This window comes from Sipha flava, unplaced genomic scaffold (assembly GCF_003268045.1).
Source record: "Sipha flava isolate LNK unplaced genomic scaffold, YSA_version1 315_pilon_pilon, whole genome shotgun sequence".
In the NCBI taxonomy this organism is placed as follows: domain Eukaryota; kingdom Metazoa; phylum Arthropoda; class Insecta; order Hemiptera; family Aphididae; genus Sipha; species Sipha flava.
Genome location: NW_020272995.1, coordinates 52,868 through 78,560, shown reverse-complemented (window position 1 = coordinate 78,560; position 25,693 = coordinate 52,868). Strand labels below are relative to the sequence as shown.

The 25,693-nt window shown below is 26.8% G+C and overlaps 1 protein-coding gene across 4 annotated transcripts; it reads left to right on the top strand.

Moving 5' to 3' along the window:
- Positions 1 to 114: 114 nt before the first annotated feature.
- Positions 115 to 25,119, top strand: LOC112686575 (protein sidekick). 4 transcript variants are annotated; one of them, XM_025558929.1, is made up of 33 exons: positions 115 to 928; positions 1,011 to 1,106; positions 10,811 to 10,990; positions 12,504 to 12,723; positions 12,935 to 13,323; positions 13,381 to 13,525; positions 13,603 to 13,730; positions 15,530 to 15,607; positions 16,055 to 16,174; positions 16,246 to 16,398; positions 16,509 to 16,635; positions 16,702 to 16,982; positions 17,119 to 17,310; positions 17,382 to 17,560; positions 17,673 to 17,799; positions 17,949 to 18,080; positions 18,177 to 18,356; positions 18,600 to 19,006; positions 19,080 to 19,334; positions 19,401 to 19,629; positions 19,699 to 19,814; positions 19,882 to 20,074; positions 20,146 to 20,326; positions 20,390 to 20,802; positions 20,867 to 21,303; positions 21,372 to 21,563; positions 21,624 to 21,765; positions 21,841 to 22,119; positions 22,224 to 22,244; positions 23,119 to 23,276; positions 23,350 to 23,512; positions 23,589 to 23,902; positions 23,974 to 25,119. In XM_025558929.1, exons 1-33 carry the CDS (start codon positions 799 to 801, stop codon positions 24,214 to 24,216), a joined length of 6,600 nt encoding a protein of 2,199 aa, XP_025414714.1. In that variant the 5' UTR covers positions 115 to 798; the 3' UTR covers positions 24,217 to 25,119. The 4 variants fall into 4 exon arrangements, with proteins under 4 accessions (XP_025414714.1, XP_025414716.1, XP_025414715.1 ...); XM_025558931.1 differs by lacking the exon at positions 15,530 to 15,607 and having other exon boundaries at positions 23,974 to 25,118; XM_025558930.1 differs by lacking the exon at positions 22,224 to 22,244 and having other exon boundaries at positions 23,974 to 25,118.
- Positions 25,120 to 25,693: the final 574 nt, after the last annotated feature.

Sequence of the window (25,693 nt, the reverse complement as noted above, 5' to 3'; positions counted from 1 at the left end):
TGCCAACCGTTGGTGGTTAAGCGGCCGCGGGCCGGGTAAACTTTTGCGGTCGCATTGTCGACACTGCGCCATTGTCCGTTGGGAAGAGGATTTTTTTCTATGCTTTTTCCCATCACGCAGTACAAGACCAATACAACTACACGGCAACCGTATATCTCCGTGCGAACCCTGTGACAGCGCTCGTCACTCCCCTCGCCTCCCGTGTACCGTCGAGTCCATTGAACGGCGGCGTACCGATCGCCCGCCGTCGTCACCGGTCGGTGCGTGCCGTCGCCGTTGTTTGAGAGTTGTTCCGTCGCGTTCTCGTGCGTGCGTGCGCGCGCACTCACCGACAGTGGCCGTCGCCAGTGCGTGCGTGCTGGAGGACTGCATTCTTTGGGCGACCGCAAGAACGCGTACGACCCGTCACGACGACCACCGCCGACTGTTATTGTTGTCGTATTTTATCGGCTCATTTTCATGCTATATTTTTGTTTACCGTTTATCATTATCGTGTTGTTGTTATTATTATTGTTTTCATTCTGGGCCGTTGATAAACCCGAAACCGATTACGTCGCGAAAACCGTTAGACCGTTGAAAACGGCCGTTACGCGCGTGCTATGGCTTTTGAAAAACAGCAACAGGTGCCGTCCGCCGGTGGCCTTTGTGCGGTTCACGGATCGTTGTATCGAGCATCGTGTGCCCGACAGTTACGGTTCTGAATTTTTTTCGGTATTTAGTCGTAAATTATTTTAATCTACAATACATATATTCGTGCGTACGTGATATACGGTGATACCTGTGAATATCTATCGTACAATGGAAGAAGAAGAAAGGGACGACGGTAGATGGCGAAGGCAACGACTACTTTGCCAGGATAATACTTTGCTCACCGCCATCGTGGCTGTTTTATTGCTCGTCCTTACACTTGCCGCTCGTTCTGAATGTCGTAAGTCTTTCATATATATTTGTCCTTTGCACTGCACTAATATTATAGTGCGTGTGTTGTTACAATTAAATTATGTTTTCAGAATCCTACCAGGCTCCTCGGTTCATCACACAGCCAACATCAACTAAAAATGTCATAGGTGAAGGACAAACAAAAATTATTCAGTGCCAAGCTCTTGGTAAGTTTATACAATTTAGTTTTATATTTCTCTTGGGTTTAAAAGAATTAGGTGGTTATTTACTAATTTGCTACTCTCATTAATTTTAGTTGAGGTTCAGGAGTAGATGTTTCCCATTTATTTCAATACAATTTATAATTTATAATTTTTTAATCAATTTAGTTTAGATACCTCTTATCTAAATTAAAATTAAGTTATTGACTACTTCGTAATTTTAAAACATTTTTAACTATTTGATTAAATTCTAATTAAATTTGAAAATATTCTTTTTTGTTGAAAAAAATCTTAGCAATAATTCCATCTTACTTTTTTTTGTAATTTATGCTATGTGTTGTATGAACTTTAAGAATAAGGGGCTGTATAGTATTAAAGTGTAATTAAAGTTGTAACTAATTTACTTCCTTATATTTGTATGCCTGGAACTTTTGTCTATTTTGCTATTCATTATTTGTTTGTACATTATATTGTATAGTACTGTTTATCTAAAAATTATTCATCATACTCATTTTTCCATAATATTGGTATACAAATTAAAGAATATAAATAATATTAATATTTGTTCAACATTTCAACTATTTTGAAAATCATGCCAGTTAAAAGGTTTCATTAATAATTCCTTCCTTCATTATGTAAAGTTTAAAGCAGTTTACTTTATAGTGGCTGTACGTTTAGTAATCTTTTAATGTTCTTATAGGTAATAATTTATAATGTTTACAATGACCGATACAATAACTATATAATAAATCATAATTGCATAATTGTTTAGGCTGGGCAAATGTAATTTATATAACTACCTATATTTTTTACAACTAACCATAGAACTCAATTACATTTTTTAATTGATTAGTACCTACTAACCAATTATTACCAAATTTTGATTTATCAAATAAATTATAAAATAACTAAAATTTTGGATTTAATTTATAGTTGTGCCAAATATATTATTACTTCTAGTGATAAACAATTTGATAAGAATTCAACAAACTATTTTTATGATATTTCCGTGTATTTATTTTTATCTTTTAATGGAATAATATATTTTTCAAAAGTTATTTTTATTAAAATATTTTTAATATTTTATGTCTAAATACATAATAATCATACTAATTGTAATTCTTAAGTAAAATAATGAGATGTTTTATAAAATTCGTGAATCATAATCTTTAATATCGATTATCTACTTTCGTATTTTTAAGTATAATATCAATATTGTATTTTAATAGGTTATATTTATGACGATTCTCCGAATAAATGTGACTGACTAACAATTGTAAATGTTTTATACAATGAGTCAACTTGTGAAGTATAAAATATCAAAATGAATCACGAACTTATTTACTTATTCTTAAAATTTAATAAGTATTGATTTAATAACATAAAATTATATCAGTTAAAATTATCATACATACATTTAATGATGGATAAATTCATTTTTATACTGAATGTTATTACACCGAATTATTGGATGGACCCTTACAGAACGTTAATTATATGTTTTGTTAATGTGCGTCTGAAAAAAATGTAAATCAGTGTTTGGTGTTCTCTTAAAATTATACAACATACGCTGTAGTGCATATTTTATAATTATGTTACTCACGCGTATAAACTGACGTAGTATAACAAATGTATATTGAAATATCTTGTCCGTTTTTCATATTTTAATTATAAACTAAACTTTATAAACATGTGTTAAAATAAACAATTAAAAATACTTGTTTTTTATTATTATAATATTGAAAAATATATAAGAGATAATTAATACTATTTAGCTTTTAGATTTGATCGTACAATTAAATTAGGTATTAAATTTGTTGCAATTTATTGCTATGCTATAATTCTTTTAAATTTAGGTAAAGGTATTGCAATTTCACAATTAGGTAGTAAAGTTTTATTTTGTAAATCGTTTTTAAAACTACGATTATTGAGTAGTTTTATTTAAAATTTGAATAAAAATTTTTCAGTATAAAAATAAGTAGTAATTTATGTAAATTTATCGTAATCCGCGGATAAAAAATTCTCACAAAGCAATACATTTTTAACAAAAAGCTAAAATTAAAATTGTTTTTACTTTTATTGGGTATATGGTATATTTTAATTTTATATTTTATATACGATTATATTATTGTAGTTAGTAATATGTTAGTAAATATATCTTAGTTTAAACAAGTATAAAATACTTATTATTTTTATTTTAGTGCTACTTAATGGTTTAAATTTAAAATCATTTTAACTAAAAAATTATAATTATATGGTACTACAAATAAAAAATTCAAATTATATGTAATGCAATCCGCATTATATGATTATTTAATAATAATTAATAAGGCTTCTGGAGAAAGTCTTCATTCATATACTAGGGGAGAATTTCGCAGATCAATATTTTATATCACTTGAATGGTTTGAAAACAAACATGCTAGGTACATAATATGTTAGATCAATATAATATTATGTATTTTTAAAATAATTCTTTAAGCGTTTGTTGATGTACAATCGTTAAGTATTTCAACTTAAAAATATAATTCAATTAAATAACAGGACAAATAATAAATCATTATATTGTCCTATTTATATTCGCTATGCTTATTATAAAGTTAATATTTATGTAAAAATAGGTTATCATTGATTTATTACTCATTTGTTGAATTGGTTATTAGGGTTTTTATAGTAGTAATAGTTGTTATGAGTACATACGCTGGTGTCTAATAATAAAGACCAATTTATAGAGTAACAATTACACTAGGATATAAGTGTTGGAAAAAAAAAATTAAGTTTTAAACTTCTCTTTTACATTCCAATATTTGAATAACAATTTTTATTCAAGAAATTATATGAAATAGAACTTTTTTTAAATACCTTAGCCAATTAGCCAATTTATTAATTTAAAACTTATTAAAGTTAATAATTGTTGCAATCTATTTTATGACTACCATTTTTGGGGAAAAAATACTTCGTAAATCACAGGTGCTTAATTTAATGTATATTTAAGTACACTATTGTATTATTTAGGTATACCTTGCATATCTATATTTAATATTTTCTAAATGTTTGGTGTCAGTGGCACCCACAGATTTTCCATGAACCAGTGCGGTTATAATTATAGAGCCCCAAATTTATTATGGTCTACATTCATATGATCATATTTATTTGATTGAAATAATTTTATTCCAAATGCATTTTCAAACAAACCGAATTAAAGGTTCAAATAAAACCTTGAATAAATTTAAAAATATTGCAAACTTCTGTACAACATTTTTTTAATAGAGGTTTGAATTTAAAATTTTACAAAAAAAATCTTAACCGGTCAGTATTGCTCAGCGCAATTTCTTAAATACAATAACTTATTACCTAATTATTAAAGATTTCAAAGATAATACTACAACATATATAATCATATATGATCAGTGATTTAATTTAAGGCATTGAATATTTGTTGACTTGTCTTACAAAATATATCTATTACTTTATTATAATTTATTTCTATATAGTAGTTACATAACATAATAGCATACATGTAAAGTTTAGAGACAGAGACTAGGGAAGAGTTGACCTTTAGGTACTCAATACTATATTAGCTTAAATAAAAATTAGTTTAAATTAAAAAACTGTAAATACAATGTAAAACAAAAAATTGTTGTTCAAATTAAACGATTTAATTACATTATTTCCAAAGGTGGACAAGTTAATGAAAATAATTAACTCGAGTTAGGTTAAATTAAGAGAACACAAGATCGATAAGTTAAAAGTTAATAAGGAAAAAAAATCAACTTAACTCAGTTCAAAAAAAGTTAATCTCCTTTTTTTAATTAGTATATAGATCACATAAAAAGTGACTGCCTTCTTTAGAAAGATGTAATTTCCTGAATTAAAATAAACTATTTTATTAAATTTTTTTATCATAATATACAGCAGTGGCGTCGAAGTGTTTGAAAAATACTATGCCATTGTATATCAAGGGGGCACTTACTACCGTATTTATTTATCGTTATAGTTAAAATTGTTTATACATAACATTCTGTATCCACGGCCAGAACTCAATACCCAAAGGGGGGTCCTCAACCTACAAAATCTAAAATGATATCTAATGTATATTAATATAATTTAATTTTTATAATAATATTTACGTATTAATGAAACATTTCAAAATTGTTTAAATTGATAGATCATTTTTAATCAACTGTGAAAAGCTAAGTTATTTCAACTGTCAATTAAATTAGTTAAGTTAAAAAGTTTATTAGAAAATAAACTAACTAGTTAAGATAAAAAGTTAAAAAAATTAACTTTTTAACTAATTAATGCCCATCTTTAATTATTTCATACTTCACAATACAAATAAAAATATATTAATTCAAAGTAATGTCCAACCCAATTTTTGAACCTCGGTATAAACTATTTTTAACTGTCATTTTGTTGTATTTTAAAAACAAAGCAATTTTAACAATAGTCAAAAAATACATTCTGCGATGCATTTGAAATATAATTGGGATACCAACAAAATAAGTAAATAACATACAATAAAAATAATTACTTTTTATTTTAATAATATGTTAATGTTATGTTAGTATACATTTTTACAAATTAATTGTTCTTAGTTTAACTAGTTGTTATTAAAGGTTCAGTGATCGTAAAAGTTTGGGTTCCGCCGTTATAAAAAATGAACAAAGAAATATAATTTTAATAATTCTAAGTGTAATTCCTCTGACCGATAATTGGTAAACTGATAATAAATATAAATATTCGATAAACATCAATCGAACTGGTTGTATTTTAAACATTAAAAATTTTATTATAATAAATTTACTAAGTAGGCAAATTCTTCTGATAAAATTGTATATGGTAAGTTTTGCATAATATTTTCAATATTCATACACATTTTATTGAAAGAAATATAAATGGTTGCGAGATGACAATTTAACATTATTTCCAAGATGTTTTTATTTTTTCTCTTGGTTTTTTTTTACGTTTGTGAGAACTAAAACTGCGTTTGAATGAAGTTTGATGCATAAAAATATCGATGCCAATTTAACTTTATTTCTAAGATTTTTTTCCTCTGTTTTTTTTATGCTTATGAGAACTAATATTGCGTTTGAATAATGTAGTTGCGTGAAAGTATCAATGCCGATTTATTATGTTTTTATTAAAAGTGTTGACTAAAAAAATATTCCTAAAATCACTAAAATCAATACATTAACTGATTATATCAGAATTGCAAATTATATTCGAAAAATTTGCCATTTTATGTATTATAATTTTTTAGAAAACGTATTGATTTTGTTTTACATAGGATAATTATTGCTCTCTACGTTTATCAAATTATAATATTACTATATTATAGCTAAATTAAATTATCAAATTAAAACTAATTAATGAAACTGCTATTCATTACTTTACAGTTTAACTTTATTCTTGCTAATGCAATTTGCTCTAAAAGACAAAAATTACAAAAAATCTTAAAACTTCCAAAAAAATATTTTTAATACTGCCTGAAATACTTTTTCAGCTCATAACATTTTATCAGTAAGATAATGGTAAAAACGATAATATTTTTTTTATAACTTCAAATTATTAAATTATAGGCCTATTATTCGATTGAGTCACTTATTTACCTCTACGAATTTTACTATAAAAGGTATTTTCATTTATATTTGTTAATGTATTGAAATAATGTAAACCAATTTAGAAATATACAAGTGAGTTCTTATTTTTTAATTTTCTAGAAACTAACAGTTATAAAACAACATTTTAGTGATTTTTTTTTAAGTCTTCGTTAATTTACGCTTGTGTTGTTTGAGGTTTAACAAAAAGCAACTCATATATAGTTGTCTGACTTAAAATTGGGTTCTTGATCACGATCGTAGGTGGTGCAAACCGAGAAAAGGATTTTGCTTAAAACAATAGCGTTACATTGTAACTTAATACCCACAGACCACTCCAGTTATTTACTTAACAGGAAGAGCCAAAGCCCCTCTTCAAAAATTGTCAGCATGTCTTTTTCTTTCCCACCCAACACCCGCTCCAGTGGTATTTCCTGCCCTGCCGTCATGCCTGTTATAGACGTTATAGTTCAGTTTATACGTACAGTTTATCTCTCGTATTACTTATAAAAACACATTGCCACCGTCAATCGGGTTCTCGGGTATATGTTGTAGTATTTTTCTTCTGATAATTATTATGTTGCTCACGTAGACGACCGTAGTCTGCTTCATCAAGGTATTTTTTACTTACGTATCGGCTATTACAATGATCGCATTACACGTTATACTCAAACTATACTTTCTCATTAATTTAAATTTATTATTTTATTATTATTTAATTTATCATATTGTTATGGATATAATTATTGTTGCAAAGTCAAAAAAAAATATTAATCCATAAATCTTGTGGAATTAATTTAAATTATTTACTTACATAAGTAAACATTAAATTACACATGATAGATGCTGATTACGATATAAGTGTATAATGTTAAGGTGTATAATGTTAAATTTTAACTATATGTTGCTAAAATATTTATAAAACAATGCAATGATATAAAATAAATATATAATGCTGTACGTAATATTGCAGAATAGATTTTATCTATTCTGTGGTAATATTGTATAATATTTATAATTTTACCTACATTATATATATATATATATATATATCTTAACTATATTGAATACACACTATTAATATTTTTACTTAGTTTATTACTAAATAAATATTAATGAATGTCATTATTATTCATTGATTACCTATTAAGTTTTAACTTTTTGGGTTTATAAAATATTCGAACATTTTTTAAAAGATAAGTACTCTTTTAGTTAAACTTTATAGGCTCTTAAACAATAAATCATGCACACAATCTCATACATTTTCAAAAAATATTTCTCATATTTATACTTATATGGTATATACTTATATTGGTATTTAATATGTGTATGTACCGTGTAACGTTGATCATTCGTATGTTCAGTAAGTGTTAGAAACAGTTTTTTACTGAACAATTTTACTTACTATTCAATGGTTTTTATACACTATTATATATGATTACCGAGCAAGTTAATTGCGAGGTTTTCATTCTTGGCGTGGGATATATTTTGACAATTAAATTGAACTCATTGCATGGGAAGTTTTGCTGTTCAAGCCCAACATGTTGTACAAAACATCGGATGGCGCAAACAATGACCTTAAAAAAATATATATTTATATATATTATGTGTACATAAAAACAATTTTATGGACATTTGTGTATAAATAGAATATTTAATTTTTATAATTGTGGGGTTGGTATTATTTGAAAAAAAAATCTTTTAAGTACTCACATTAAATCAAGATATTAATACTCTTATAGAACGCTATTAAGTATTTAAAAATCATTAGTCTAACTTTTTATATACACTTTATAAATCATATATATATATATATCATTATTATAAAGTATTGTTAAAAATCAAAGATAATTTTTTTAATCGAATTATTATTTCAATAAAATAGAGATTTACTTAAAAGTTTTCCTAGCAAGTCGTTTATTAAAATGTATAAGAAATTATTTAACTTACGAGCTTGATTTTTTAGAATAGTCTTAGATTTTTTTAATTTTACATTTTTATAGTAAATTAATGAATTCCCTTTCAACATTTCCTTAAAATATTAATGGGTAAGATGACAGTTTTTAAAAATATTTATTATTTAGCATTATAACATATAATTAGAATGGTGATCTTAATATTTTGTAAAATGGTTGTTTTTTCCGTTTTATAATTAAATGAAATAGCTTTTGGTGGCAATGCCTAGACAAATGCCCGATATCCTATATGTATGATTATTATTCTTATATATATACTATATAAGAAGAAGTTTTTAATTTATTATTTATTTTCTTCAAGAATCAAATTATTATTTCAAAATTATTTCAAATTTCAAAAAATAGTTTTTCTTTGGTGAACCGTATGGGTAGTGTGTATTTGTATACATTTACGTAACATCGATGACGAATACTATATAAAAAGAAGTGGCATCGATTGTAATGGAACTCGTCTTGTTACATTCTATGAAAGAAAAGGATGCCCACTTTATGTATCTCGTTTTTCTGTGTGCCTGTCTACAACAACCCAGTTTAATACAGATGAACATCATAACCTTGAACAATATTAGTCTCACTTCAGGTTATTACTCTTGAAAACTAGCATTTTTAATTCCACTTATTACATCTTAGTATCGATTGATCTTATGTATCTCATCAAGTATATTTAAAAAAAATATTGTTTGCTATCTTTATTTTCTTGCTTGTTTACTAAATTAAAATTGAATATTCAAATCAATTTCGTCATAAAAATAATTATCTTATGCTTTATGAAAAACCAAACTCTTATATTTAATAAGACAATAAGGTAATTATTAAAAAAATGTTATCGAAACTTAATTTTAAAATTAATACTTCGCCGTGTAGTCCTGAGTCAGGACTGCTGGCAATTTAATGAATGATTAAACGTAAGTGGTATTTAAGTACTTTACTGATATAATTTTTTAATTTGACTGTTGATTTAAAAAAATTTAATTGAAAAGCTTTTAAAAATTGTATTAGAAATCTTAGCAGTTACATAATTTACTTATACTCGTATATGTATATTTATAATTACTTTACAAATAATTTTGAAAGACTTGGGTTGAAATCGAACTTCGCTTAGAATTTTGTTAACTTGATATTTATATTATTATATATATATTCCTATTACTACTAGTAATTTAAATAATATAATATACAATAAGACGTGAGAATTTTATATAATTATATCTTGTTCATATACTTTTTCAAATATTGACTGAAATAGTTAATATTTTTCATATTGATGAGACTATGTTTACAGTTTACTATGTTTTTCGTAAGTTATCTTTATTATGTTATATTTTCAAATTATTAATGTTATAATTTATTTTACATCAACTATATATTTTATAGTGTACATTATTAATTTTTGTCTTACGTGAATAAATTAAAAAAACAATATTTTGTCAATATTAGCATTGTATAAATATTGAATATTTTATCTTATTTCGCGAATTAAAAAAATTACATTTTTGTAAAATGTTTCGACGTAAAATACAATATTTATTAATTATGATAATTGCTAAATATGAATGAATAATTGTTTACTCTTGTTCAAAGAAACTTGAATAACAATTTTTGTTTAATTTTTAGTATTTTTTTGGTATAATTAATAAAAAATAATTGCGAAAATAAATGTTAAGGGTGAGCCGCTAAAATAATTAATCAAAAGCTCTTTTTTTAGTTTAGTTGTTTAGAACTATATCTCATTATATTTAGGATTTTTAGGATTATTTATTACTTTATGTGGTTACTTTTTTGAAACGTAATATTCTAAAATTTAAGGTAGAAGGTATCAAATAAAATGAAAAACATAAATACCGTGTCTAAATAACATAATATAGATATTTTTGTGTCATTCTTTCAATTCGTGTTTATGGTATTTGAATTCAGTTTACCGGAATATCTAACTTATATTTTTAACAATGGATATAACTGATCATAAATAATTTTTTATATAATATTAAATTGTTTTTATTATAAACATTGAATAACACATATATTTAATAATATTGTGTAGTTAGACTTTAAGTCTGTGTTGAAATAGACCATAAATAAATACATTATTTACGTACATTTATTTGCGTAACTAAACTCTATATTATACATTTTCAGGTTTTCCTGCTCCGGTTTACAAATGGTACAAAGATGGCAAAGAAGTAGGAGATTTTTCATCCGAATATCAATCATTTCGTCTCTTAAATCTTAAACACGATGATGGAGGAACATACCAGTGTATAGCAAAAAATGATGTTGGATCAATTGTATCACAAAAAATTGAAATCAATATAGCTTGTAAGTTGATATATTTAGTTATAAACATTATAATGCTCTTTTTATATAGAAGTACTTTTATTATAAATAAACAAGTATGTGTGGAAGATAGAAAGTGTTTTAAGTGCATTTAAGACCTCTAGAGAAAGTTTTATCTTTTTGTTTGCAACAAACTATTTCTAACTTTATTTTTAATCGTGTACGTATATTTTTTAATTTTAATTAGGCACTTCTCTTTTCTAAATTTTCAAATTAATTATAAAGAATTTTTTTTTTTTATTCACACGTTAAATACCTATATAAAAATAAAAAATTACTGGTTATATGAGAATATTTCTAATTCTTTTTAAGTTATTTGTTTTATATAAGTCCTTTAGTCATTTTATTTTTATCATCGCAAAACAAACATAACGTATTTACAAGTTTTTATTGATTTAATAGAAATGTTAAATAATAATCAATAGTTTTTATGTCAAAAACGTAAAGGAGAAAACATCAAAGAGTTCATGACTTATTTATGATTATATGGTATCTATGCGAATTGTATTTTATAATATATGCTAGTCACATTGTATTAATGAATATTATTGAATTAAAATTACAATAGGTAACATTTGTGTCTACAAATAAAAGTATTTGAACATTAAACACCAATAGACAGTACACTTTTATTGATAACATTTAGTGATCTAATAATTTTCAACAACATTTATAATATTATAATAATAGATATTTAATAGATTATATATATAATAGACACGGTTGTTGGGTAGAATTAATGTCAAAAATAATTTTGGGTGAGTCACTTTAGAGAATATTAGAGGTGTGTTGTACGCAATGTATACAAGTTAAATGTAAAAATAATTCCGTTTCCAGTGTTGTTGTTATTTAATGGAAACGTAGAAAATTATTTATTTATTTAAAATATATAAACATATTATTTTGAACCATCCAAGTTATGCTAGACATTAAAAATCTATGATAAATTATTTTATTTTATCTTTAATTATATTTATAAAAATAGAACTCTACATAAATAAATATTTAATTTATATGTAAATATTTAAACTATTACCTGAGTTATTATATGAGTGCAATTTTTAACTATTTTATATTTATTAAATTATTTATGCGTGGTTATCAATAAATTGTATAATGCTATACTATGATAGATAATTGAAAGCAATAATTTCTAGCTTGTTTTTATTTAATTGTTACCACTGCTGTCGAAAAAAAAAAACAATTCTGAGAAAAAGAAGTAAAAACATATATATTTTTATTTCTTTAAACTCCTACATTTTGTTTTTTCAATTTTCATTGTTATTTTGTGTGACGTACAAAAAAATAGTTCTACACGATTGTAAAAGCTGTATTGATTTATTGTAAATAAAAACCAAATACATTTTTTTTTATACCTATTATAATTTGTTTACATTGAAATGTAGTAGTTCTATAAATAAATTCTAAATTTCATATAATTCCAATTATTTACTTAATTAGGATCTAAACTATTGAATTGTTCTTTGAATTTTAGATATGGACAACTTTATGGAAGTTACTGACCCTATAGTCAGAGTTGATAGAGGTCAAGCGGCAATTTTGGAATGTCCGCCAATTAAAAGCTACCCACCACCCATGGTACAGTGGTTAACTGATGACGGTACTCAGTTGTACGACATCAAATATGCCTCAGTTGCAGAGACGCATCAATTAGTTGTCTTATCAGTCTCCGAAAGTGATCAAAAAGCCTACAGGTCAATTGAAAAAGAAAATTTAATTTTTTTTAAATTTATATTAAGAGAAATTACAAATGGGTTTAATGTTATTCTTTAATTATTGTTTTAAGTTTTGTTACGACGATCTAATTATTTTTAATGGGCTTAATACGAGAATATATATATAATCGTATATATTTTATAATTATACACGTGAATATTTAAAAATATTTTATTAATTTGTCTGTAGGGTGAGAGCTACGAATCCATTATTAGGAAAAGATGAGTTTAGTCAATATTTAAGAATAAATATAGTTGGAGGCTCTCAAACGGGAGAAATCGCTCCTTATTTTGTAGTTAAGCCTAAAGGAAGACATGTGATTAAAGGCCATAAAACTACTGAACTTCAGTGTATTGCTAATGCAAGGCCTTTGCACGAATTGGAAACCTTGTGGTTCAAAGACGACATACCTATAGAAAATACAAATGGCATTGACTATATTTACAACGACCCATGGAACAGAACTTTATCCCTTATAAATGCCAAACTAACCTATACAGGTCGATATACTTGTCAAGTACGATTTTTATCTGGAGGTTATTCACCTATTTCTGCAGATGCTGATATTTTTGTTTTGGGTTTGTTGTTAACTTGCTAAATGTTTTATATAGATGTCTAATCATATTTTTTTTTAGAACCTCCAACATTTGTTGGTAATTTAAGAATGGAAACTCTTGGTGAGTATGGGTCTACTGTTAGAATAAGTTGTGATACTATTGGTGTACCACAACCCAAAATAACGTGGTACCGGAATGCAGAAACAATAGGTCAAAATAATAGGTAATAGCCGGGTGAATTAAACCTTATTGCACTTGACTTGTATGAGCGAAGATGTAAAAATATTAATATTTACACAGGTATACTGTTGAAGAAGACGGTACTCTAGTAATTAAGAAACTTAACATAGAAGATTCCGGTATGTTTCAATGTGAAGCAGAAAACGAAGCCGGATCAGATTCTATTAGTACGTGGTTGAAAGTTAAAAGTAAGTACTCCTATACATTAAAATTGATTTGAAAATTGTTTACGAATCAAATATCCAATCGCAACAATATGACGTGCGTAAAGTATAGTATATGTACTATATAAGTAACTGCAGTATCATCATGATATATTTATATTACTATTAAACTAATGAGGTTTAATATTGTCAAAAACATAGGTGAATCTAGGAATTCATCGCAGGGTGTGCCTTTACCTCGAAGAGGCCCTTTGTAGTTCAAAATACCTCTCAGTTATCTTAAGTTTAAGAGATGCTTCCTATTTGAAATAACAATATTAAGATTAATTTTTATTAATTTAGATGCTGCAAAATACACATGTAATGTTTAAAAATTATTCATTTTTATAAACTACAACTATTGTAAAGTTCAATATATGTTACTCTATTATTTTTGGACACACTTATAACCAAAAATTAAATTGTTAATCAATTATGTTTAAAATTCTTGGAAGTTTATTATAACAACTTAATTTTATTGTCTTTTATAGCAAACAATTGTATTAAATATATATTATAACTGGTAGTAATCAACAACTGTTTTTCATACATTTTATAAAATTAATCTTCTTTGGTTAGGAGTCATAACTTTGAACTCTTTAATTACATTATTTATGTCCACGGAATTAATTAATTCCTGCTTCACAAATAAAAATAAGGAGAGATTCTAAGCGATCTTGAGACATAGTGGACCTTAACTTAGACTTAAAAATAGTCATTATTAAAAAAAACACGTTCACATTCACAACTAATTACGAGTATCACTACAAACATTGTAGTTGATAATACTTGATTGAAACTATTAAATATATTTTGTCGGTTTGAAACGGTCAACCAATCTAACACTTTATAGACAGTACGTAAACATGCTCTGGTTGGTTTATAAATTGTTTAATGTTTAGACTTAATACCATTGTTACTGAAAAGAGTATTATGGGCCCTACATAGGTTTGCACGAGTCGCAGGATGTGCCATGGCACATCCGGCACACCCTATAGATTCGCCTATGATAAAAAATATCAGATTTCTTTATAATATTTGATTTTACTAAATTGTAATAAAGTAATCTGTTTTACTAGTGGTGGTATTAAAGTGCATTTTATACTTACCCATATAAGAATTATAAAAATTATGTACTTAAATATCAAACGAAAAAAGTAAAATATACTTATGTTTAGACCACTCACCCTTGTTAAACTATTGTTTGAACAATATCAGAAATGGTATTTGGAGCCATTGATCTACTGACTATGCCATATTACTAAATAATCTATTATAATTATTTAATTATTTAATTTTTATATTTCATTAAATAATTATTCTTAAATAGTTACATTTCGTTTTGGTTGGTTTTTGTGATTTTATAATGGGAAAATTGTAGGTTTGTAAACAACGTATTTAGACTGTAAAAATAAAAAATAAAATTAGATACTAGTCATTGAAAACTAGTTTATAAATCCGATAAAAATTATCGTCGTCAAGAAGCATGAAACCACGATTAGATTAGTTTAATACAATTAAAAGTAAATATATATCCAGAAACGAATAATATAAAAAAAATTTCAATTATATTCGAAGTATCGAGTCATTGTTTAACGGCACAAATTGTTACATTTACATTTTAACCCTATTATATCTAGAAAGAGAATATTTCAATTTTTAGATTTCTGTTTTATACAGTTGCTTGAAGTTAGATAAATCATTAATCTGTATTTATTTAACGCATATTTTCTGAGAATATATTAAAATTTTACGAATTGTAAATACTTTTATGGTTAATGTAGGACGTTCTAAACGGTGGACGAGACCTTCTGTGTACAGAATGATGCCGTGGCAACACCCGAGTGCCCGAAAAATGCCTCGTAAGGTTTTTCTTAAAAAGTGGTTATTCGACCATGATAGAAATTGTATTTTAGCACAGCACTCTGCACTATAGTAATTCATACATAGATACTATGTTAAATTAATGTATGTTTTAATGTAAATTTAGGGAATGGTTATGTGTATACAAACCATACCAATGCCATTGTTTTTTTGTTTTAGTGAAGCTACATATTATAGTTTGTTTGCACATTAAATTGTATTCATTTTATCTTCCTTAAATAATTTTTGAAGAATTTTACTTACACTATTGTTAGTTGTTTCAATATTTATATTAAAGTAAACAAAAATGTAGTTATCACATTAGTATACTCAAAACAAATATACACAAATATTTTTATAAGTAAACACAAGAATAATTTAATTACACTATTATAATTTGTTTTATATTGTTCTTTACTTTATATTATACTTGATTTGTATTACAGCTACAGGTCCAATCATTGAGAATGAACCACAAAATTCTACCATTTTAGAAGGAAATGAAGTGATATTGTCTTGTCGGGTTATTGGTGCACCTAAACCAAATACAACATGGCTTTTTGGAGGTAAATTATAGTAATGCCATTTGAATCTTTATTGAAATATTTTTGATACCATTTTTTTTCTGTTATTTTAGATTTATTTGTCTCATTAAACGAAAGAATTCACATATTAGATACTGGAGACTTGTTTATTTCATCCACAAAAGTTCAAGACTCTGGCAAATATACTTGTATACGATCGAATGAAGCGGGTTCTGTTGAAATGCATGCTTATATTAAAGTTTTAGGTATTTATTTATTAGAATATTTAAAACTTAATCACTTTTATTTATTTATTTTTTTAATAATTTTTAATTAATATATTAGGTGTATATATTCATAAACATATTTTTTTAAGGTAAAACTACAATTGTTGAGCCACCTACAGATACAAAAGTTTTGTTAGGGCAGAATTCTATTATGAAGTGTAAAGTATCCAGTGATCCTACAGTACTATATCAAATTGACTGGTTTCACAATAATAAGTATGTTCCAGATTTCATAAATGTAAATAATTTATTGATTTTTTTCTCATTTAACACAACTTTCAGGAGTCTGGGTGCAGGTAATTCTAGAATAAGAGTTTCTGCTGATGGAACATTGGAAATAGGAGTTGTACGTGCAGGTGATGCTGGTATCTACACTTGTTCAGTTTCATCACCTGGAGGCAATGAAAAAAGACATGCACATTTAAGTATACTTGAATTACCTTATCCTCCCAATGTTGCTCAAGCTGAACGTGTTGGACCTAGAGCTGTTAATGTTTCTTGGACAGTTGGTTTTGATGGAAATAGCCCTATATTAAAGTATATAGTGCAAAAACGTCAAATTGGTAAGGATTGCTTGTTTAATGGTTGTATTTAAATGTATATATTTTTTATTTAATTTAAAAAATATACACGGGTAGGTGCCTTTAACATAATAATATTTTTATTTATATCTATAATGATGAATTGGGTTTTTTGCAGAGACTCAATCTGTACTAGATCCACTTGTTGATTGGGTTACTGAGCTCACCAATATATCTGCCAATGCTCGATATGTAATATTAGAAAATTTGAAGGCAGCTCTTACATATCAGTTCAGAATAAGTGCTGTGAATGCAATAGGCGAAGGAACACCATCTCAGCCAAGCAATTTCATAACATTACCACAGCAAGGTTTGATTATTAAAGCAGTAAAACATAAAATCATAAAACATTTCAATGTATTCTTTTTTTTTTTTTTTTAGCTCCATCTGGACCACCTTTAGGTTTTGTTGGATCGGCTAGGTCAAATTCAGAAATTATTACCCAGTGGCAACCACCTTTAGAAGAACATCACAATGGACAAATTCTGGGATACATAATTAGATATAGGTTACATGGCTACATTAATAGTCCATGGACTGTTCATAATATTACAAGCGGAGTAAGTAATTTTAATTTTATTTATCTATTATAAAACTAGTAAATTCAAAATTGTATGTATGAGTGACAAATAATTTAATTCCATAATTTTTATTGACTTTATAATTTTACAGGCTCAACATTATTATTTAATCCAAGATTTAATTACATGGAAAGACTATGTACTTCAAGTAGCGTCCTATAACAACAAAGGAGTTGGCGTTTATAGTGATAGTATAAGAATAAAAACTAAAGAAGGAGGTTAGATTTTTTTATTTTTTTGTATTTATTTATTAAATTTCTATTTCTATTAAGATTTTAAGTAAAATATAATTAATTTTTATTAAGATGCATTACATTTTTTTTATTTATACATGAACTGTACTTAATAATTATTTTTTTTATTTTAGTTCCAGAAGCAGCTCCTATAGATGTAGTTGCTAGACCAATAAATAGCACTTCAGTTCAAGTTTGGTGGAAACCTCCAGATCCTCAAAAAATCAATGGTATCAATCAAGGTTATAAACTTCAAGCATGGATTGGTAGGTTATGATTTATATTATTTCATATGTATATTAAATAAATTAATTAATAATAATTGAAAAAAATTGTATTATATCAAATTTAAATGCTTATAGGAGAACGAGTAGAACATGAAATGACTGTAGCTCCTAGTCTTTTCGACCCACTTGCTCAGCAGACCACTACATTTGTAAATCTAAAAAAATTTACAGCCTATAATGTAACAGTATTATGTTTCACGGATCCTGGTGATGGTCCAATCAGTAATCCTTCTTTAGTTGTTACTCATGAAGATGGTAATTATTACTAATTAATAATAATGTGTTTGTCCAATAATGCATTATTTGATTTTATAATTATAAATTCATATCATAACTACAGTACATTATATAAAATTGTTATTTTAATAATAATTTTAATTTTATTCTATTTAAGTTTTATAAAAATAACAATATTTTTATGCATAATTACACTTTATTTAAATCTTTTTTTTTTTTTATTAAATTAAAGTAAATTAAATGTTTCTTTTTTTCTTTTAGTACCTGATGTAGTTGGTAGCCTTCATTTCGAAGACATATCTGACCGTTCTGTAAATGTTGTTTGGACTGTACCACAACATACAAATGGTCATTTAATTGGTTACACTGTCTCTTATTCCATTCGTGATCGTCCAGAAACAACACACTTGGTCAATACAACATCAGATATCACCAGCATTATAATAGATCAACTGCAAGCTACCACTCATTATAAATTTGAAGTATTTGCTTGGACAAAAGTGGGTTCAGGTCCTAGTAGAGTAGCCACAATACAATCTGGTATAGAACCTGTCTTACCTAATCCGCCTACCAAATTGGCTATTACAAATATTGAACCATTCTCAGTTGTACTTCAATTTACACCTGGGTTTGATGGAAATTCCTCTATTACTAAATGGGTTGTTGAAGTAAGTAAAGTAAAAAAAATGAAATCATTTTATTTTGTTATATTTAGTAATAATTTTATAATTGGTTATTAAGGCACAAACTGCAAGAAACACAACATGGTTTACAGTTCACGAAGAAAGTAGTCCAGAAGCAACTACTTTAAAAGTTCTTCAGTTGGTTCCATATACCTTATATCGTTTAAGAATCACTGCGTGGAATGTAGTTGGTGCATCAGAACCTTCTGACCCAACTAAAGATTTTCAAACAATTCAAGCACCTCCAGCTCATCCTCCTTACAATGTTACTGTCCGTGCAATGTCTTCTACTGAACTTCGTGTTCGTTGGATTGTAAGTTTCATTTGAATTCTTTCAATTTAAATGTTATTATTAATCGTTTTTAATTTTATAATGTAGCCTTTGCAACAAAGTGAATGGTTTGGTAATGGGAAAGGTTACAATATTACCTATAGATTATTTAATACTACTGTTGTGAACACAGTAACAATTGAAGATATTACTTCTAATTCATTTGTTTTGGACTCTTTGAAAAAATTCACTCAGTATAATGTAACTATGAATGCGTTTAATGATGTAGGGTCTTCTGGGCCTAGTCCTTCAGCTTTTGAACGCACAAGAGAATCGGGTAATTTTATAGAACTTCACTATAATTGTGTATAATTTATGTTTTTAAATTTTTTATTTATTATTATAGTACCATCCATGGGACCAATTAATGTAATTGCAAATGCAACATCTTCTACTACCATTGTAGTTAGTTGGGGTGATGTGCCTTCTGATCATCGAAATGGAATTGTTGAAGGATTTAAAGTATACTAAAATATAGTTTTTACTCTTACATTTTCAGGAACATTTTGTAAATTCATAAATTTTTCAGGTTTACTATAAACCAGGGGGTCGTACAGTTTATCCTGTACAAATTAAAGATATTCCTAAAAATTCAACATTCACAACTACATTGACAGAGTTAAAAAAATTTGTACAGTATAGCATTCAAGTACTAGCCTATAGTCGATTAGGTGATGGTGTGTTGTCTACTCCAATTACCAGAGTTCAGACGTATGAAGATGGTATGTATAACTTATTAAAAAGAAAATTAATATAAATATATTAATAAATTATATTATAATATAATTTACAGTTCCCGGTGCTCCATCAAATGTATCATTCCCAGATGTTACTTCAACTACTGCAAGAGTTATTTGGGATGTCCCAGCTGATCCAAATGGAGAAATACTTGCTTATCGAATAAATTATCAATTACATAGTGCTGAAGGCTACAACTTTTCAAAAGAATTTCCTGCTTCAGACAGGACATTTAGGTAATATTAGTATAAAATCAACTATCTGAAAATGTTCAATTACTCATAATTAATATTTTTTAGAGCAATCGATCTTATTCCTGATCAGTACTATATGTTTTGGGTTACTGCTCAAACACGTTTAGGTTGGGGTAAAAGTCAATCTGCTCTGGTTTTTACATCAAATAATCGAGAAATTCCTCAAGCTCCTTCTTCACCTCAAATAAGTCGTAGTCAAATTCAGGCTACGCAGATCACTTTTAGCTGGACTCCAGGCCGAGATGGTTATGCTCCTTTGAGATATTATACTGTACAAAAGTCTGAAGAAATTGGGCCATGGACCACCATTCCTGAGCGTATAGATCCATCCATCACATCTTACACAATCCAAGATCTGTTGCCTTTTACTTTATATCGGTTTCGTATTCAAGCAACCAATGATATAGGTCCTAGTACTTACAGTCATGAATCTCCTCAAGTCAGGACATTACCTACCTGTAAGTTTTCTCTACATTTTATAAAATGTATATAGAACTTTTAATATCTTTTTTTTTTTTTTAGCACCAAACCGTGTAGTTGGTAAAGTTCAAGTAGTACCCATTACAACAACAAGTGTGCGCGTCACCTGGGAACCTATACCATCACAATATTGGAATGGTGATACTCAAACTGGAGGTTATAAAGTATTGTACCAACCCGTTTCAGACATACCTATGGCATTGCAAACAATACCAAGTCAATTAATTATGGGAACAAAAGAAAATACGCTTATTATTGGAGATTTAGTTAGAGATAGAAATTATGATATTATTGTAGTGCCTTTCAATTCTCAAGGAAATGGTCCACCTTCCACACCTATTCCTGTTTATGTTGGTGAAGCTGTCCCTACAGGTGAACCTCGTAGTGTATCGGCTTTTGCCATATCATCAACAGAAGTTCGTTTAACTTGGGAACATCTCCAACAAAATCAACAAAATGGAGATTTATTAGGATATAAAGTAAATTTTTAGTTATAATTGTAATACTCATATTTATTATATTTTGACCATTTATTTTTATTTTATAGATATTTTATATTGTTACTGATTCGCCAAATGAACATCGTGTTGAGGAAGAAACTGAAGTTGTTCCAGCTGCTTATATTGGTCATAGTTTGGTGTTTTTAGACAAATACACAGAATATAAAATCCAAATACTAGCTTTTAATCCAGCTGGGGATGGACCTAGATCTGCTCCTGTTATTGTTAGAACCCATCAGGTATAATTCTAAATAATAATCAAACTTCATGTCTTTGCTAATACTCTTTTTATTTTTTAGGGAGTTCCTGGTCCTCCAACTGATCTTACTTTTTCTGAAATCACAATGAACAGTCTTAAAGTTTCATGGAAACCTCCTAAAAGAAAAAATGGCTTACTTCTTGGTTATATCATTACGTATGAAACTGCTGAACAAAATGAACGTAAGTATTATATTTTGTTTTTTTAAAAATGTATAGGTACTGTGTAGTATGTTCATTAATGTATAATTAACATAGGTTTTAGTAAACAAGTGAAACAAAGAGTGAATCAAACTTGGCTTCTTGTTCAACCGCTTGAAGAAGAAGTAACATATACATTTTCAGTCAGAGCTCAAACAATTGATTTTGGAGTTTCTATAAAAGGAAATGTGACCACTGGTCCACAAGTTGGATCCCCAAAAAGTCCATTTGACTTATCCTTAGTAAAAACTGTTTCTAGCGTTGCACTGAAGTGGAAAAATAGTCCATCTGGAAAAGGGCCAATTCTTGGTTACTATATTCAAAGCAGACGTAAAGGTAAGAACTTAAAATGTTACTGATCTTTATTGAACTATTTGATAAAAAAAAAAATCTTCAGTAAGGTTATATTGACTTTTTTTTATATTTTATTTACTATCCAGCCATTCAAGACTGGGAACATTGTAAGTTTATTTATATTTTTTTGAAATGTATGTTACTGTTTTGTCTTGCTGTTGTGTTTGATTTGGGAAAGAATTTAAACATGAGAAATGTATTTCTTAAATTTATTTTTAGATCTTTGAAATTAAATACATTTCTCAGGTATTATACTATTAAAAGGGTATTATACATTAATATGCATATGTTTATTTTAATTAATTTGGTTATTTACTGTTTTGCTTTATAATATTGAAAAAAACATTCAAATTTAGGACATAATTTTCATATTCAAAACATTTACATTTATTTTTTTAATTCAACTTAAGCCAGGCTAAAAATATTTGAGTATGGAGCATCCTCTTTTTTATGTTTGGTAATTTTTTAGAACAGTATTATTTATTTTAGGTTATTAGTGATATAACATTAAAATTGCATTTTGTATAAATCAATATGTTTATTAAAATCACATTAATTTTATTTTTAATGATACATTTAATTTAAATAATTTAGTTTAGAATTTATACAGTTCAAAAAACCTAGATACAGATAAAAAATGTTTGATGTTGTAAACTAAGTTAATCCACTTATTTGAACTAAAAAACAGATGTACACAAATATTTACAAGTTAAAACATTTTTAAATGCTTTGTTAACAATAATAATATTAATAAATAAAACATATTATTATAATAGAGTATAATAATAATTGCTCGTCAACACTTATTGTATTATAAATGCTTATATTTTTAACATGATCTTAATATATTGCATTAATTATAAATACATATTTTAGTGGATAAAAATATTTGTATGTCACGTATGTTTTATGCACCATGCTAACATGTTATATTTTTATAAGCTATATTTTTGTTTATTTATTATTATGTGCGATTTACAGATGATACACGTTGGACAACTGTTACCAAGAGCAACAGTGGACAGTTAGATGAGTATGCAGTATCTTATCAGAGTTTACTACCATCTACTTCATATTTATTTAGGATCGTAGCGTATAACGAATTTGGTATTAGTTATCCAGCCTATTCAGATGATGTGGTATGTATATATACCATGAGTACTATTTATTAAATAATATTTATTTAAAACAAATACTAATTATATACTTCAGGTTTTAACACCATCAAAATTGTACTTAGAATATGGTTATTTGCAAATGAAACCATTCTATAGACAGACATGGTTCATGGTAGCATTAGCTGCTGCATCATTAGTTGTACTTATTATGGTTATAGCTATTTTATGTGTAAAAAGCAAAAGTTATAAGTATAAACGTAAGTTGATTATAATTGAAAGTTTATTTTTTTGTCAATTTCTTGGATTTTTACTAAATTTTATTTTTTTTTATAGAAGAAGCACAAAAAACATTAGAAGAATCCATGGTTATGGACATAGATGATCGACAACAACTAGCTATGGAACTTCATAGAACGAGAATGTCCAACAACAATTCACTGGGACGAATGTCTATTCATAATACTTTACACCATTCATTGCACAGACGCAAGCCTCAGATAGGAACACTTGGAAAATCTCCTCCAAGGCCATCTCCAGCTAGTGTTCCATACCACAGTGATGATGATAGTGTTAAAGGTTATGACGAAAATCCAGATGATAGTTCAGTTACTGAAAAACCTTCTGAAATCAGTTCTACAGACTCTCAAGTATAATGTTAAATTTGTATTAAAAGTATGAAAAAGTAAAACTAATTGTGTTTCCCATTTTTTTTTTTCAGGGATCAGAAAGTGAAAATGAAAGCGTGCGGTCAGATCCACATTCATTTGTTAATCATTATGCCAATGTCAATGATTCTTTAAGGCAATCGTGGAAACGACAAAAACCTGTTAGGAACTATTCTAGTTATACAGATTCAGAACCTGAAGGTAGTGCAGTAATGAGCCTTAATGGTGGTCAAATTATAATGAATAATATGGCGCGATCAAGAGCTCCACTTCCTGGATTTTCATCATTTGTTTAATAGTAATCTAGTGAGTGCCATCTTTACCAGTCCGTCCATGATTTTGTTTGATTTTAAATAACTATTTTAATATGTTGTACATTTGAATAACTTACCATGACTAATCAACTGGTTTATTTAACCATCTCATTCTAAATTATTAAATGTCTTTTTAGACTGATCCATTTTATTAATGTAAATTTAGATCTATTAACAATATGATCTCAATTTTTATTTTGATATCAATTATAATTCCACTAGAAAAGGTTTTTTTTTTTACTTATTTTTCTAAAGTTCATGATAATTTTGAGCTACATTTTCTTATTTAAAGACTGATTGTGCTTTTTCTAAAAAATCATTTTTCTATTGAATTTTTAATATACAATGTGTTCTTAAAATAGTTGAGGAAATTAGTATAATTGTACCCTCTGGAGTGGCTAAATGAATACTTGTAAGATATTTCTTGCAAATTTCTCACGTGAAAAAATGGTGATGAGCCCAAAATTTATGTTACATATCTATTCATATGCAAAATTTGTAAGAAATATCTTACAAGTATTCATATTTTCATTCAAAATAATGTTCGAAATATAATTAGATAAAACCAAGATTTTGAAGATAGAAAAAAAAATCAAAACTTTTTTCATTTGGCCACTCCAGAGAGTAGACTTATACTAATTTTATCGACCATTTTAGGAACACTGTATAAACTAATGGTGGTTTTGAAAATTACACTCAAATCAAATTCAGAGCTTAATACAAATTTTTATTGATCACAATTAAACTTGAATTTTTTGAATTTTGTTTAGAATATTACTCATAAATTCAACTTTATTTCGAGTCTCTAAATGCCATAATTATTTATTAATATTCGAGTAGTATAATAGAGAGTTCAATAACTTTATTTTTGACTGAATTATTTTTAATTATATGAAATATTTTCAATTTTGTATTTTAATTTTATCAGTTTTTTTTTTTTACATATTAATGCTTTAATATTATTATGATTCAGCAAATTTTTATTAGTTGTGTTGAGCACACGGTTGAAAATATTAACATTAAGAAATTGAATATCAACTGCATTTACTAATTAAATTGTACTTTAACTGTAGTTATTTATATACAGTACCTATAGAGTTTTTATTATTAAATAGTTGTACAGTTAATTGAATTGTGTGATAACAAGCTGGGGACCCCAAGCAATAAATTTATTTTTAATCCTTTGATCAGTATTATTTCTTAGTATTAAAACAGTGTATTAGTCAATATTAAAGTTATAGTATACTTAATAGAGCAAGAATATGTAATTTATTTTTAAAAACTTGTCTTTCCAGTACAATTTCATAAATATAAAATAGCAGTGTAAATGATCAATTGATAAAACTGTAGTTTTTATTAGTTATCATTCATAATTTATAAGCGTTAATTTATATATAGTACAATGTTCATTACTTTATTAATTGAGTTGTGTATTATGAGAAATGTAGAAAATGTTTAA